The following is a 16,598-nucleotide window of genomic DNA, read 5'->3' on the forward strand; positions in this document are numbered from 1 at the left end:
TGCGGTGCGAAAGAAGTTCAACGTACACACGCGCAGGAAATCCCATTGACTGGTGGCGCAGTGGTTAGCGCGCTGCGCTCGAAACGGCGACACGAATCCATTCATAAATTGATGATCGTCTCACGTTGCCGCCTTGATTGCATTGTGAATCATTGGCACGCCATTCCCGCGAGGTTAATTTCTAAATGGGCGTGTAATTTTTGTACACCGTTAAGCATAAATTATTGCACGCACGATGTGACGCCTGTATTGTAAGAATTGATTTGAAATGCATAAATCAATTAATCGCTACGTGCCGACTTAGTAGAATATATTATTTATAATTTAGGCAATTTATATGGTACAGTGAGTGGTAAAGTGCACTCACTGCAACTATGAACCTGGCCATGGCTGACAATCGATGCCCCGCCAAGGCTGACAAGTCACGGACACCCCCCCAACCACATTCACCAAAGTGGTGAAGTATGGTCGAACCCCCTCGAAGCGACGCAGCGCCGGGAGAAGCGTTCAACCCAAAGTAACAAAAATAATTATATTTTGATTTAAAGCTTTCGTGACTGCAGGGATTCATATTCTTGGTTCTTTCGGTAAAGTCACGGAGAAGGGAAATAATAAAATATGATTAAAATATTATTAGAATAAAAATAATTATAATCATGTACAGCTAAATTCACGCACGAGGCACGATTAGACGGGATTTTCTCACAATTTTAAACGAGAATAATGGCCAAGTCGGCAATGTGGACGATTTGTGCTCAACGAACACGTCTCTCTGCCCACTGCATTCAACGCAAACGCGCTGAAGAATCTCCCCCCCCCCCCACAATCCGTCGCGTCTCCAGGACACTCTGAAATGTTCACGGTCTGACACAAAAACACACTGAAGAAGCACGCGACGCCCGGGCGTTTATTGTATCCATAAATGTTTATTATCTGTAAATATATTTTAAACCATCTTCAAATAATCGTTTTTATTTTTTTTCTGGCTGGCTATTGTGCCCCCCCCACCCCATCCCACCCACCGCTCGTTAAGTGGATGGATGTCGATAAAGAAGAAGGGGTGGTGGTGGTGGTGCTGGGCCGATGGCGATTTCTCGCGTCACTGTACAATCGGTACACACACACGGCGATGGTGGCAGTGGGGCCAGCGAGGAAGGGAAGAGGCGGCGGTCGACACTCGCTCACAAACGCTAGTGACTATGTACAACACCTTCCCGGTGGTCGAGAGGGAGACCACGGGCGGCGACAAGTGGGGTTACAGGGTGGGAGGGTGGTTTTAGAGCTGGTATAAGAATAAAAACAACAGAATGCATGCCATTATACATCCCACCGAGGAGCAAATCCCCATCAGCAATGCCCCTTGCGTTGCCACATACAGCATCAACCTACGCACCCCCCCCCCATCCCAATGAACTCACCACGCAAACCACCCACCCACCCATCTTGACGAATGCAAGCCCCCCCCCCCCCCAACGCGGGTTTGAAATGTTAACGCAAGTCAGAGAAAGTTATGCCCACTACGCATAACAATAAAGCCGAACGAATTATACACTTGGTATTAATAATAATAATAAACAGAGCGGGCGGGGGGGGGGGAACCGAAATAAAGACGAAAAAAGTGGTAACTTGGCAGCTGTAAACGATGATAACGTGTTATTACAAGTGGGTAAATAAAGCTTTGATGAGTTACGCGCACCCCCCCCCCTCTCCTCCGATATCAGGATGAGTTAGAACAGGAGAAGGCGCAACGTGGACACCAGGCGACATCGCGAGTGGGGAGAGGGCGGCCCACGCACACGACGGTTTCGACCGCGACCGCTCACACATCTGCACGACTGGTCCTGCAAACGTAGAATCTTGCGCCCACTGTCTTCACAGTCTCAATAACAATACCTGCGGTGCCATATGCCCGGCACACAATACACCATCGTCATCATCGCGTCCGTTCGTTTGTCAACTCCCGAGGATTTGTTTTTTGTAATAGAATTTTTTTTTGTTAAACAAACATTTTTTATATTTTTCATTTTTTTTGTTATTTTTTGCTTTTTTTATATTTTAAGTCTCTAAAAATAACGCCCACGCACTATGTATCCATTTTTATTTATTATTATCTGCATCGTTATTAATATTAAGAAGATTTTGGTCTGAGTCGACTTCAAGACGCTTCTGCAAAGTCACAAACAACCTTTTTTTTTTACACATCTTGATTTTATGAAAAAACATCATCCTGCACTTGACATTCTACCCCTTGATTAATCTAACCTTTGAAAACGGATAATAAAAAAATTCAGCGGGTAGTATCAACCACCATCATCATCATCAATCGTCATTGTGTTTAACGTTTCGTACTATAACAGTAGCAAAAGATAACAACAAACATACTAAAATAAACGGAAAAAAGAGTTTACTCTGAAGTGCAAAGCAGCATTGGCCGTTTCGTTTGTTTTAAAATCATTCCCTCCAGGGTGCTCGATGGGTCCACCCCCAGCGTTGACGCCTCGATCTCGAGTCTCTGGGCACACCCACAAGTGCAGACTGGCAGATTTCGTTTTTCTAAGATTTTTGTTTCTGTTCACGCGCGCCCCATATCTCCCCTTTTTTTTTGCTCAAAAAAATGCACAGCTGTTTGGTCCATCGTATGTACATTTACCGGTGCGTTTTGGCGGCGTAGAGACACAACAAACGCGAGAAAAATGATCATCGTCAACATCATTATTGTTGTTATTATTACAGACAAAGTGTACCCTAAACAACGTATTTCAATGTTCGTTTTTTTATTTTGTAAATATTTTTTTGTTTAACCGTGCGGAGGAGCTTTAAAAATCGGTATAAAAAAAACAAATACGTTACCGACGTGTGAAAAAAAAATGACAACACAACGCGATACACGTTAGGAACAAAACAAAAAATGAAACAATACTTAAACCAAGCGGTACAAAGCTATTTCTAACCCTTTTTAGCGACACGATTTGAATAAGGGGGAGGAGGTTTGTAAACCATGCGGGTTCGAGTCAGGCCCCGGCGCGCGGGAGCGGAGAGCGGAGGGGCTCGTTGGCAGGGGGCGGCGGGGGGGGGTGCGTTCAAGTGGATGGGGTCGCGCGTTGGCACCGTGCCCTCTGCTCTCCGGGCGTGCGTGCCGCGTGCCCGCTCATGCCCAGTCCGATTCCTTGCACCTCTCATGCCACCGTTAGCTTGACGCTCGCACCACTGCATCTGCCCGCATCCCGTCGAAACGATTGTTTCCGTTTGTTTGTATTTTACACATGGAGCTCCGTTCACGATTTATCTCACGCGACGTGGCCCACCGACTCTTCCTCCTCCTCGTGCTCCTCGCCCGCCCCTCGCGGCCCGCAGGACGGCGCCGTACACCTGGGCCCAGCGAGAGGACCGGGGCCGCTGCGGTTCTCTTGACGTTGCGAGACTCGCGTCGTGATTTGCCGGCGGGGGGCTGAACGCGCCCCCCACTTTGCTCGCTCCGTTCAGTTCATCCACTTGCGGCAGTTGGGTGCCCCGCAGTGGCACGGGATCTTGTGCTGGTCGTCCTCGAAGTCGAACTTGTAGTCGTAGGTCAACTGAGGGTCAAAGAGGGGTGGGGGGGGGCGATGGGAGACGGGAATTGTTGGTGAGCGTGGTGTGCGGGGGAACGTGGTGTGCGGGTTTGCGTGGTTGAACGTGGTGTGCGAGTAGGCTCGTGGAGTGGAAGGCAGAAGAGACGGATGCGGGAAAAGACAAGGGGCAGGAGTGGCAGAGGATGAAAGTAAGTTGTAGAAATTAATAATGAATACATCTGCTGTCATGTTGTGCGCACGGTATGGCGCTTTTGTCAATCCACGGTTAACGGGAGCCTCTCTCCACGCACCGGGCGGGGTCGTGGTGGCTATTTGACCACTCTTCATCATGCTGGTCAATGCAAGTCGGCGAAGGCAGAGAGTACAGACATTGGAGAAAGGTTATAGCTCAACAATAGATTTTATGCTGCACTGCCTCCTGTTGACGTGACCACGCAACAGTTGCCATGCACGGCAGTTCAAGCGCTGTCCAGGCTCAAGCCTGCTTAGTTACCAAGATCTGGGTGCATTCTGGATTATTTGGTCAGTCCCTCTGGTACTATCCCTTCACTTGATTTGGTGGAGTACAGCTGTAGCCCAGTAACCTGGAAGCGGAGCTGGTGAAACATCAAGTGTGACTCTGCCATTGGCGGTGCCAGTGAGGGTGCCGAGAGGACGCAGTGTAGAAAGTAGGTTGCTGGCCGATCTGCTTTTAGTTTAGGTGTTATCCACTCGCATGCAAGGGTTTTCTCTGGCCACTCTAAACTGTCATACAGGGATTGATAAAACATCCTAAGTACGATCCTCCGGAACATTAATCCAGAGATATCAAAAGACTCTTGGATTTCATCACTAAAACCACAACAGTCAATCTGGATTTGAAGCTTTCGTGACTGCAGGAATCCACTCTTTGGTTCTTTCGGTAAAAAAGTAGGTAGAAACAAATTAATAGATCACAAGGTTTCGATCGCCACACGACGATCGAAACTTCGTGATCTATTATTATTTTTCTACCTACGTGACTTTACCGAAAGAACCAAAGAGTACCACAACAGTCCTGTAACACTGAGGCTCAGAGTGGAAGACTTCCTGATCTTTGTTCATAGCCACCCACAAGTGAATTGACTCTGAAGAGCAGCATGCAGTGCAGCCTGCTGATTGTCGAATGACATCACTCAAGGCCCAATATCAGATTCTTATCTCACGAGTTCTCCAGTATTGACAGAACATCACAGATGGGGGATGCCTGCCAACGGAGGCCAGTCTCACCACAGCAACCCTCTACCCCCCGCCGCCCCAAGGTAACAACAGTTAATACTGCATGCGCGCGGGCGGGCAAAAACAAATAGTCTCGTACCCAGCGCACAGCGGTTATCTGCACAGTTCGGGACGCACCGTTATAGACACGCCAAGCTATGGATAGCCTCGCGGATTCTGCCAACTTTTGTCATCGCGATAACAAACAAAAAACCGCCGTGGTAACGTGGTGCAGGGATGGATGGAGGGAGGAGGGTGCCTGTAGGGTTGGAGCGAGATTGCCGATCGCTCGAATCCTCGACGGCCGCGATTGGTCAGATGCGCGAAGTTGGTTTTGTTCTTTGGGAGGTAGGCGTGTAATCGACACCGAGGGGATCTAGAATCCGGCGATTTGAATCTAGCGATGTGAATGCAGGCGACGTGCACGAGGTGCGAGGCCCGTTACCTCCTCGCCCTTCTGCAGTCGGCGGCTCGAGATGATAATGATCTTGCTGCGCTCCTTGTCGAAGTTCACCACCTCGGCCACGCAGTTGGGCGAGCACGAGTGGTTGATGTACCTGCGCGCGCCGGACGCAACAACACGCTCGCCGTCATCATCGTCATCGTTTGCCCGTCGCGATCACCGTACACGGCAGACATTCGTGATCGATGAGTCGCGAGGAATCATTTGGAATTAAATCGGCGAATACGTAACGGCGACGTTTAATGCGATTTGACGACGAGACCTCTCTTCGTTGGTTTGTATTCAGTATGAGGTGGACCGCCGTCGGAAGGCCTGCGTTAAATAGTACAATGTTTGTCAGAGAGGTCAGAGTACTGAGCTGGCACCCGCCGAGATCCTGGGTTCGAATCCAGGTTTCAGCTGCCGCTGATGTTTCCCTGGATTCTTTAAAATTACCGCTTCTGGTTCATTTTTACGCACATGTACACAATGTTACACACGTACACCTCGAGACATTGAAAGCATGCCATCTACTTCATAATCAGGTAGGATCAATCCAATGCCGGATGAAAGTCTCCCAAATCTGTCACCATATCTCACGGCCCAGCGATATGCGACTGCATGTGTACACACATTATTAATAACCAGATGATGCTGGAGATACCATATCCAAAAAGCCATATGACTTGTGTATGTATTACCGATCCACTACCACATGAGATCCTCCCCACACGTGCATAGAAATAAGAGAAGTGTTTGTGTTTCGGCTTGCATATTCCTTCAGGCTAAGGTCACGATCTGATGGTACGGCGATGAACGTCTTCTTACCTGGCCGGTCCACCAGTAAGTGTAGCGTCAATGACGTGATCCCCATCGATCCGGAACATATAAACACCTCGGTTCTGTAGAAAGATCGACGCATCTCAATGTTACATTACCATACAGGCTTTGCCAGTCCGCTGTTGGGCAAAGGCCTTTCTATGCTGTGTCAGTCATGCGGGTGTGGGGGGGGTTTGGTGAAGGGCAGTGGGCGACTGGCATCAGGACAGGTTCAGAAATCACTCCTCGCTCGCCACGGATGTTAGCCGTGGCCGGCAACCGAACTCAGTTCTCCTCCGGATGCTCAAATCAATCAAGGAGACACTGCCCCACCACCTTAACATTGTAATAGAGAGCGGCTATCGTGTTTAATTAACAATTGTTCGCACGTTTAACACGCAATAAAAAAGCGTAATGATAATGGAGCTATCGATGGAGTTGACAATGATTGTTATTACCCAGGTGAAGTTAAAGAAGACGGAGGTGGTAATTATGGGAATGATGATGAAGGTTCAGGATCTCTCCGTCGGTTGGCCACCTCATCATGGATGACAGTGATGATGGCGGCCAGTAATGAAGGTAATGAAGATGCAGGTGACGATGGTGACGATGGTGACGATGGTGATGACGGTGTTACCTGTGCCTTGTAGAGTGCCTCCCTCCGGTTGGCCACCTCGTTACGGATGATGGTGCCGATGTACTCGATCACCATCGTGTGCTTCTCAATGTCCCGTGCCGCGTACAGACCCAGGCCCTGAGTGACGCACCGCACAAAGACAAAGGTCCCCCGTAAAGTCTGGGCAAGATTGTTGACCTTCAAAATGTATTTAATGAACAATGGGACCAAACAGCAATGCACATTACAGATGGTATTGCATGATTGTGTTTCGTAAACGTCTATTTGCATTGCATTACATTGGGACAAGTGCTGTTAGCAAGCACCTATGAAGGGCGGAACGGCACACGAGGGGACAGGTGGCCAAGCATCATGCCAAAGCTGTGTTTTTGTCTCCCCAGTGCCGATGGTTATACACACACCGCTCTAGATACTCATTTAAGGCTAAGTCGACCTAGGGGAGGCTCAGGACCGATTCAAATATTCGTCACCGATATTGATTCTGACCGGAAATTGAACTCGGGTCTCCGGGTTCAAAGCAGTGTGCTAACCACTACACTGCTGCTCCATATCAATATCATCAACATTCAACCAGGAGCATCTTCATTGGCACTAAATGTGCACACAGTAGTGACAAAGGAACAGGAATTATATAGTAATCATACACATAAGCAGGAAAATGTATCCATTGTCTAAGCCACTTGCACACCTATAAGCAAGTTAAATGTATTTGTCTAACTGGGTGAGAACTCACGAGACCAGGATAGAGTCTCTTTTGCATGAGTGAGTGGATCTGGGTCACCCAAAAATTACAAAACAAAAAACGAAGTCGAGCAATGTAGGAAATATAGATCAGAGAAGAGCTATGTCACAAGAAGAATCGAAAATAATGCACCAACATCAATCAATGTTAAATAATAAATCCCTGTGGCGCAAGTTGGCTCGGGAGGATTATTTTTAGACTCCTCATGGTACAGTAGGAACAGGCCGAGAGTCCCGTACGGTCTTTAGAGACCGATCTGTTGGCGAGCGAGTACACGGCACACATTCAGGCTGGCACGGCACACGATGATGGGATGGTGTGGCCAGCACCACATACGTCCCATTGCTGATGTCCACACGTGACACCAGGTTACTCATTTTTAGCTGAAGCTGTACACAGACAGCATTTTTGCGAAATTTTAACTGCGCCCGGGAACCGAACTCGGGTCGCCAGCATTGTAGCACAGTGCGCAAATCATTCTGTCACACAGACACACAAGTTGATACTCTGTGCACGCACACACATGCAAAAGCAGCCACAAATGTACTCAAAAGACAAATATGTATCCAAAAACAGACTGGTGGCGCGTGTGTGCTATTAGCAAGCACCCATTAAGAAAGCCGGCATGATGACCAGTCTCTTTCACCTCGCTGGTGCTGATGTTTACACACCGCACCAGGTTACTCACTAAAGGGCTCAGGGACTGGGTTAATATAACACTCGCCATGAATCGAAATCAGGTCGTTCAGTTCACAGTGATGTGTGCTGACCATTATCCCATTGCCCCCAATATACAAATATACCCAATGTTCCCACGCACACGCTCACATACACACCCCCCATTTAGCCTCGTACACTAAGTGCTGTCAAGATTATGAAGGTCACGCTGATATACGAGGGGGGGGGGGGGTGGAGATGGTCACACTACACATGCATACACTAACACATACAAAGATGCCCCCATATGGTTTTAACATACTGCCGGGGCAAGTGCTGTTAGCGAGCACCTATGAAGGCCCGCACAACGCACGAGGAGGTGGATGACCAGCACCATGCCCGGCAGCCCTTGTCTTGCCAGTGGTGATGTTTACTCACCGCACCAGGTACTCATGTGAGGCAGTCGACCTACGAGAGGCCCAGGGCCGGTTTGGAAAATTGTCAATGGTGCTGGCCGCTAGCGGGAATCGAATACAGGTCACCGGCTTCGTAGCGCGGAGTGCTAACCACAACACGACCGCTCCCCACATTACATATCCACACACACACAGACAGGCAGACAGACACGGAAGCATGTACCTGGATGTTGGAGCGCGCCAGGTACACGTTGGTCTTCCAGTCTGAGCGCAGGCGACGGTACTGCGAGCTCTTCGAGTGGACGAACTGCTTGCTGTAGGGCGCTGTCAGGTCTCCCGTCACAGTGCTCTGGAACGACTTGGACGAGCTGTTGCTGGTGAGCGTGTGGGGCCTGCAGTGAACACCAGAGACGAACGTTCCCTCTGCAGCTCTGCTGTTGCCGTGTCTGCAGTGGTCGCAAATGAAACTCAGGTTGCACGGCAAAGAACCCGGTGCGCTTACCATTATGACACCACTCCCCACACAGTAAAACATAGATCCCTCCCGTGTATCCTTTATCCGACTCTTGTTTCAAAGCGCTGTAAGCGAGCATTTATCAAGATTGGCATGGCGCATTAAGTAAAGGTGGGATCAGCACCACACCCAGCCGTCTCTGTCTATACAACATTGATGTTTACACATCGCACCAGGTACTCATTTAATGCCGAGTTGAGCTAGGGAGGGCTCAGGATCGGTTCAAGCAGACGTGACCGGGAGTTTAACTCGGGTCGCATGGTTTGTAGCACAGTGCGATGATCGCTTTTTGCCACCGCTCGCCACAGTGAACAGTACACACGATGCACACACTCTGGCGGTGAGTAGGTGGACGAGAGAGGCTCATGAGGGCTGTTGCAGAGACGCTGAGGCAGCAGCAACAAGAGGCCCTAGTTCCAGGAGTCCAACATGGGCAGCCACTCGTAACTAAACCGACCAGGTTCTCAAGTGGTGGAATGGGTTAACGGTATCAGCCCGGGCAATAATGCTACTCGTTCTGTCACAACTCCACGTAAAATATCTCCTGCAAACGGCACCATCTGGTGGCTGGGTTAATCGAGAATACCTGGGGAGGCCTATTGAGTGCTTTTGTTTACTAGGGCAAAGGGTCCCCCCCACTCCCCCCGTGGCTAAAAGTTCATCAATCCAGACGAATTAAAAAAACAATGGGCTCGTGGGTCTCCAGTCCCTAAGTCTTGAAACCAAACATCAAGATAGCGAGTCTAAAACCTGGTCTTGCTGGAGATGAATCTCAAACCCGGGAGAGCAGAACCCCCCCCCCCCCCCGTAACCGTTCCTGTCCCACCGAAACGTGCACCGATGTCGATTTATTTTTTATCGAGGGCAATATCGGCACGTGAAATAACAATCGATTATTTGATCAATTAAAGCGTCCCCCTGGGGAAGGGGGTTTGCGTGGCTTGAGAGTAAGGCGGCCGTGCCGTGCGTCTGCCGTACCTCTTGGTGTGGGCGCGCAGGCGAGGCTCCGTGCGGGCGCAGCCCGACAGGTTGATGGCCACTGGCAGCGCCAGCACGGGGTTGCGGCCGTAGCGGAACACGTAGCGCAGGCAGCACTCCGAGCCGGGCAGCTGGGAATCATGCACGGCAACGGACAGCGGAGATAACTCATTATTATCAATATTAATCGTACACAGATGCGCGCGGACCACATGAGACTGAGATCACCTCTACTAGCCTGGCCCTATAGACACACACACACACGTAAACCTTGACACAGACTTCTCTTTTGTCGTTCATTACTCGGGCAATTTAGAATATGGCAGCCGCCCCAATAGCCTGCCTCCCGAAGTTGGGAAACTCCCGGCAGGCAACAGTCCCGCATGACGACGCGGCTGATGACGCCGATAACGTGACCAAGCCCTGCCCATCACTTTCTGTCCAGCGGCACATGAGGAAACAGAGGCTTTTTCTGTGTTATCCAATGAGTCGAGTTGACTGGTAATCAGCACTCAATTCTTCAATAATCAGATAACCCAGCTAGAATTATGAGCACTGCCTTCTCCTCTGTCTCCACTTCTTTCTGCAGAATTATGATATTTATTATGATGCTTGTTGACCCAAGAAAGCTTCAAGGAGCCATGACTCTTTTCGGGAGGGTCCTGCCAAGTTTTTGCAGGAGTGGACAATGATTGCTACGAATTTTTTTATTTGGACCCTGAGGCGGGCACATAATGGCCTACTCTTGTGAATGATGTCACGGGATGTTTAACGTTCACTGTAAATCAAACAGCGAGTATTTTTTCTGTTCAATAAACACGACGCAGTATTAACCAGGGCGGCCGATGGGACCGAACTGTGAACCTCTGCAGCGAGCGCCGTACGCGCTCCCGCTGGGCCACTGGACGGCCGCCCCCAGGCCAGCGTTTCCACATGCACACCACCGCAGCCATCCACATATGCGCGCCCAAGGAGCTGGAAAACTCGCACGCACAGACACACACGCACCGACTCGAGGATGCGCCGCACTGCGTGCACCGACAGCCCGAACATGTCGGCTCCGCGCACGTAGTCGGGGAAGAGCTGCAGCATGTCGGCATCCTTGCGCAGACGTGCGATCGGCTCCAGGATCTTCTGCCACACGCCTGCACAGCACAGCGTGGGTGGGGCGGTGGGGGACGCGAGACTCCGTTAGGGAGGTGAACCAGGGCCAGAGGGCACACAGAGTTAAAGGTGCAGACTGGGGTTAGATACCCGACCATTCAGGACACATTGGGGTTGGAAGGCAGATGTGCGCTAGAGTGCCATGAGGCTCAGAGGAACACAAAGGTGGAGACGAATAGACTCAAGCAGACATGGGGGTTAATGTGCCATGCAGGTTAGGGGTTACACAGAAGACATGGGGAAACAGGGTCAAGAGTGACGTGGAGAGTTCATATGGCTTGATGTTTAGAGGTCACGGGGGTCACAAAGACACATATGGTCATTCGTCATAAAATATTGAATCGGAGGTCAGAGTGCCGAGCCGGCACTGATGAGAAGTTGGGTTCAAATCGAGCCTTCAGCTGCTTGTGATTAAAATGGGTTCATATCTTGATGGTCTCATCCTGGTCACCAATGACCGTGCAAAAAAAAAACCAGTATATCATACACATTCTTTTGCTTTCAATAAATTTGAGCACTGAGAATTAAGATATTGGTTTGACCGTCACGTGCCAAACGGTCAAACCATTCTCAGACGCACGGATCGGCGAGACGGCTTATTCATCTCGTGAAGTGACATCGATAGCCCACATGGAATACAATTTGGAGGATTTTTTTTTCAAGCCCACAATTGTACTGAGGCGGGAAAAAATTGGTGGATAAAATGGGGTCCAGGGTTTAGAATTACTGTCCTGGGTAGGAGAGATGACACAAAGCAATTTGTGCTGTAGCGCTAGCACGGAGTGAGTCCTGTGATAGAATGAGTAATAATTTCCAACAGCTGGGGCTTATGCTCATAACATTAGAGGGCATGGCACTCGGGTGTGATGCCTATCCCAGTTGTTTTGAGCTGTGACGAGCCGATTAATTTACAAACGATTAAATGGGTGTGTGCAGGTGGCTGATTAATCTGCACGACAAGAGCCCCAGTTGATTGGATTAATCTACAGCGTTCTTCGTGCTTCACACAACACCCTGAATATGGCAGAAACACCCCATTCTTGGGGAAGTCCAATAATTTTAGTTGCGAGGATTTGTTGACGGCAAGTGAGATTTCTACTGTTTCTACCATCTATGGGGAAACTAGGTCCCCCGATTTACGACGTCGTATAAGCGGTGGGGAAGGGGGGGGGTGTGACGGGGGCAGGCACCGCCTGTACATGTAAATACACACTCAGAGGAAATGTTAATTCCACTCTCATTATGGGCGACGGGCTGGCCTGGCTCTCTTGCTGCTCGCACCTTTGGGCGAGGAGTCGGAGAGCAGCATCTCTTCGTGGCCCTGCTCGACGACGCGCACCGAGAAGAGCGGCCGCCCGCCAGCCTCCCCGATGCGGCAGTGGTAGTAGCAGCGCTTGTTGGTGTAGCGCGTGCTCCAGTAGAGGCGTGTCGCCTCGTAGCCGCACGGGAAGATCGCCGACGCGCTGTGGAAGGCTGCCGCGTGCTGGGGCAGCAGCTGCCCCACGGAGCGCAGGATCAGGCTGCCAACCCTGCACCCGCAACCGCACGCAGGATGTCAAGTGCATTTTTAGTTTACATACGTGGCCGCATTCTGGCACAAATCTGCCACTCAAAGAGACATCACATTCTAAAACTCACAAGTAGAGTAAAAAATAGATATTTTTTTGAAACAATGAGAAAAAATATATACAGTTACATACGATCTACAGTGGTTCATAATACTGGTAGGAACCACCTGGTTCCACCAGCCCACAGGGGATTATTGTGTCCGTCCATCGTGCATCCAAAAATGGGAGGGGAGGGTGGGGAGGGGCTGGGTGGGGAGGGGAGGGTGGGAAGGGGCTGGGTGGGGCTGGGTGGGGCGTGGGAGGGGTGGGGCTGGGTGGGGAGGGGCTGGTCACCCCGTGGTGCCCTTATAAAACTCAACGTTTAACCTACTCACGCCAGCTTGTGCCCGCCCAGTCGGCCATATTTGCGGAATACACCACGCCGCCGTTGACCCTGGCCATTGACCGAGCAACCCAATGTTTCCTACCAGCTCCCTCCGCAGGAATGTGTTGTAAAATATAAAATCTAGTTGTGGCACGCACAGGTTTTGACGAGGGGTTGGCACGAGGTGGATGGGTAGCTCATGGGTCAGAGCACGAGACCGGTTGTGAGTGAACATATGAACCTTATGGCGGGAACCCCCGGGGTCCCATAAGCCCCCGGCTTTCGCGTAAACATTATATTATAATGTAAACAAACCTTGGCTTTTTTTCACCAATCGGTTTGAAGGATGGTGGCAAGTGTTGTCTTGTTAAACAATGCCTTTAAAACTGTAAACTACTTACCTGCAGTACCTCTGTATAAATACACTATCGAAAAAATTATTTACACCCCTCTGTCAATCATCGCGTTTCTCAGTGTGGATTTGTGAACACACTTTGTGAACAGTAAATAAAATAGTACACGTTTTCAATGCGCTGTTCATATTGTAACAAGAGTTTATACCAATGTTACTCTACAGAGTAGTGGGTTGCTGCTCCTCTTATCCGTATTGATACGAGCGGTATGTGGGGACTATGGCTTAACCGCAAAAAAAACCTATCTGTACAAATGCATACGGACAAGAGAAGTATTATCAAACAGGAGGAATTAACGGTGCAACGCATCTCATCTGTTAACTATCTGCAGGTAATTGCATTGTCATAGATTGATCCTGGCTGCAGACATTAGTAGGTCACAAATAATAATGAAGATAAGGGAGCAGTTTCACTGTATTATGCAAACCGCTATGACAAATAAAGGACTTAAGTGGTGTAGGCAGTTTGAGCAGCTTTGGATAAGACTTATAATCCTGCCCATACCCGAGCATGGAGTGCATTCGCTTGTTCAGCTCTTCTGCGCATTCATCCTCGCTGCGCTTGGACGACATGAAAGAATGATCCGTGCCAGGTGGGTCGCGGCGTTTATGTGCAAAAAATAAATGAATTACGATTTGGACGTTAATTCGGGACGCCGTGATCCGAGCATCAGGTCCATATGCTGCCCCCTCTCCAACCAGGGAATGACTCGTATCCCCAGGGAATGGAATGTTGGTGCCTCCCGGGGCTGGATTAGGCAGGGCTTAATTTCTCGGTGAATATTTTAGGGGATGTTGATAAGACTTGGGATTTAGGCGGAAAGTCCTATGCATTTCCACGTGATAGGCTACTTTGTTGAGCTATCATTTCTGGCCAAGTCGCTTCTGGAAAAGAGCTACATAGCTCAGTGGGATTTCCCTGGCAAAATGAAAATATTTGAATAGTTTAGCCACGACCACAGAAATACAAATAACGTCCCTTGCCCCCCCCCCCCCCCACTCTGCCTTCCTTATCCTGTCCCCGCCCCCGATCGGCTCCCTACACCGGCCCTTCAAGCCGGCGCTCACCGGAAAGTGTGTCCGTGCTCGGCACGCTGCACCAGCCCCGCGAGCTGCGCCACCTCGTCGCGCTGCACGAACACGCGTCGGAACACGGCAAAGCACGCCAGCTCCACGTCGGCGGCAGCGCCGCGCAGCCGGTGAGCCGGGCACAGCACCGTCTTGTCGCGGAAGAATGTGCAGCGGGCGCGCAGCGCGCACGCGAAGTGGTACACGTTGGCGCAGCGGATGCGGTGGCAGCCGGTCGTGGCGCCACTGCGCTGGCACATCACGCAGCGCGTGGCGTTGCCGCGCCTCGCCGCCGACTCGACGTTGATGAGGGCGCCGGCCTGCGTCTCGTACACCTCCGACGACCAGAGCGCGCAGTTCAGATGCACCCACACGTCCAGGTCGAGGTTCAGGAGCCGGGCCGGCCCGTCCGTCAGCCCGTCACCCGTCTCCTGGCACAGGCAGCAGCGGCGGCGATCCCGCGGCGCCGGCGCCGGCTTGAGCGACGTGCCCAGCTTGCGCACCAGCTCGTCCATCTCCTCGTCCGTGGCGGGCTTGAAGGTGCGCCGCGGCGTCAGCAGCCTCTCCTCCCACTTGCGCCAACGCAGCACCTTGCACCGTTTGCCGTGGGAGCGGGGGGTCTCGGCCGACGCCGGCGTCGGCCGCGTCATGCGGATCCGCGTCCGGAGCGGCGGCTTTTCCGGGTCGGTCCGCGGCGGCGGCGGCGCTGTCTTGTCCTGAGCCGGCGCCGTCGGCCCCGCAGCTGTAGATGGGGCCCAGGATGCGGATGATGACAACGACGACGGCGGAGGAGGAGGTGGAGGCGGCGGCGGAGGGGCCGGGTGGCGCTGCTGGCACGGGGCTCGGTCGGTGACGCTGCCCGGCATGTTGCGGCCGACCCCGGCGATGCCGGGCACCGGCTTTTTGGGCGACAGGGAGGTGGCGCCACTGCTGTAGTGGTGCAGGAGGACGTTGCGGGTGGCGTGCGTGGTGCCGCCCGGGCCCCGCGCGCGCTCCGCACCCAGCAGGGCACCCTGCTGTCGGGCGCAGACACGCGGTGGGGGGAGGGGGGGGGTGTCACCGATAAGGGTCGCGCAAAGGGTGTGCGGTGCGAGACACGTTCGGGGGAGGGGGGGGGGGCAATATCGCTCCACAGCAGCAGCATGCGAGCGACGGGGTTCTATTCTATCTCGGCTGCACTGCCGTAGGACCATGGCACGGTTGAGATGACACGTCACACAAGGAGCGCCGAGATGCCGAGGCGCAATGCGAAACATTCAACGCATGGGGGGGTGGGGGGGGGGTTGGGGAGGATGAAGGGGGGGGGGTCCTTGACTCCTAAAATCACATTAAACCTATTTTCGTTCCTTTTCATAATCCATGCATGAGAGTTAAAATTATGAAGTCAATTACGAAAGCTATGAGAGCGCTTATCATTCATTTCAGACCAAAATAACAGCAACAGGCCTTCCTGGTTGCGGAGCCTGTCGAGGAACAGAGAAAACAAAACACGATACACGCCGTACAACACACACACACACGTGCTGCGAAGAGTACTCGTGCACTGCGAGCGAACGCACGTCCGTATCCTCACGCATGACAAACAACAACAACAACGGCCGCAGCGGCGCGCGGCACCACGCGGTCGCGTTCAACAAAAGCGCGCACAAGCGACACGGAGCATGACCGGGCGTTTCCACCCCCCCAACCCCCCGCAACACCTACGATCGCCGATAAGCCACGAGCGCAAGCGGGTGGACGGGCGGGCAGGCAGGGTCTCGGCAGGGGGAGGGGGGGGCCAAGCGCTGCCGGCCTACCTTGGCTTGCAAGGCCACCGTGTACTGCATGAGGCAAGCGTTGCTGCAAAACACCTCGTCCGAGTCCTGGCTCTCTGAGCCATCGCCAGCGGCGCCGTCCTGCGCACACAAGGGGGGCACACAACGGGCACGTGTCGCCCGGTGTCGGGACGCCCCGCGTGTCCGGCCGCCGGGGGTGGGGCGGGGTTGAGGGGGGCGGCGGGCACTGGGAGGTGG

General features: G+C 51.9%; 1 protein-coding gene across 1 annotated transcript in view; it reads right to left on the minus strand.

Moving 5' to 3' along the window:
• Positions 1–927: 927 nt before the first annotated feature.
• The window catches only part of LOC133349747 (histone-lysine N-methyltransferase 2C-like), a 74,588-nt gene continuing 58,917 nt past the window's right edge, over positions 928–16,598 (minus strand). The window contains 10 exon segments of the mRNA XM_061563465.1: positions 928–3,572; positions 5,251–5,362; positions 6,076–6,149; positions 6,704–6,820; positions 8,742–8,964; positions 10,011–10,141; positions 11,019–11,155; positions 12,456–12,703; positions 14,587–15,602; positions 16,383–16,481. Coding sequence (XP_061419449.1) covers positions 3,480–3,572; positions 5,251–5,362; positions 6,076–6,149; positions 6,704–6,820; positions 8,742–8,964; positions 10,011–10,141; positions 11,019–11,155; positions 12,456–12,703; positions 14,587–15,602; positions 16,383–16,481 — 2,250 coding nt within the window. The 3' untranslated portion in view covers positions 928–3,479.

The sequence above is a fragment of the Lethenteron reissneri genome, chromosome 31, assembly GCF_015708825.2.
Source record: "Lethenteron reissneri isolate LAM-NWPU_2019-01 chromosome 31, ASM1570882v1, whole genome shotgun sequence".
Lineage (NCBI taxonomy): Eukaryota > Metazoa > Chordata > Hyperoartia > Petromyzontiformes > Petromyzontidae > Lethenteron > Lethenteron reissneri.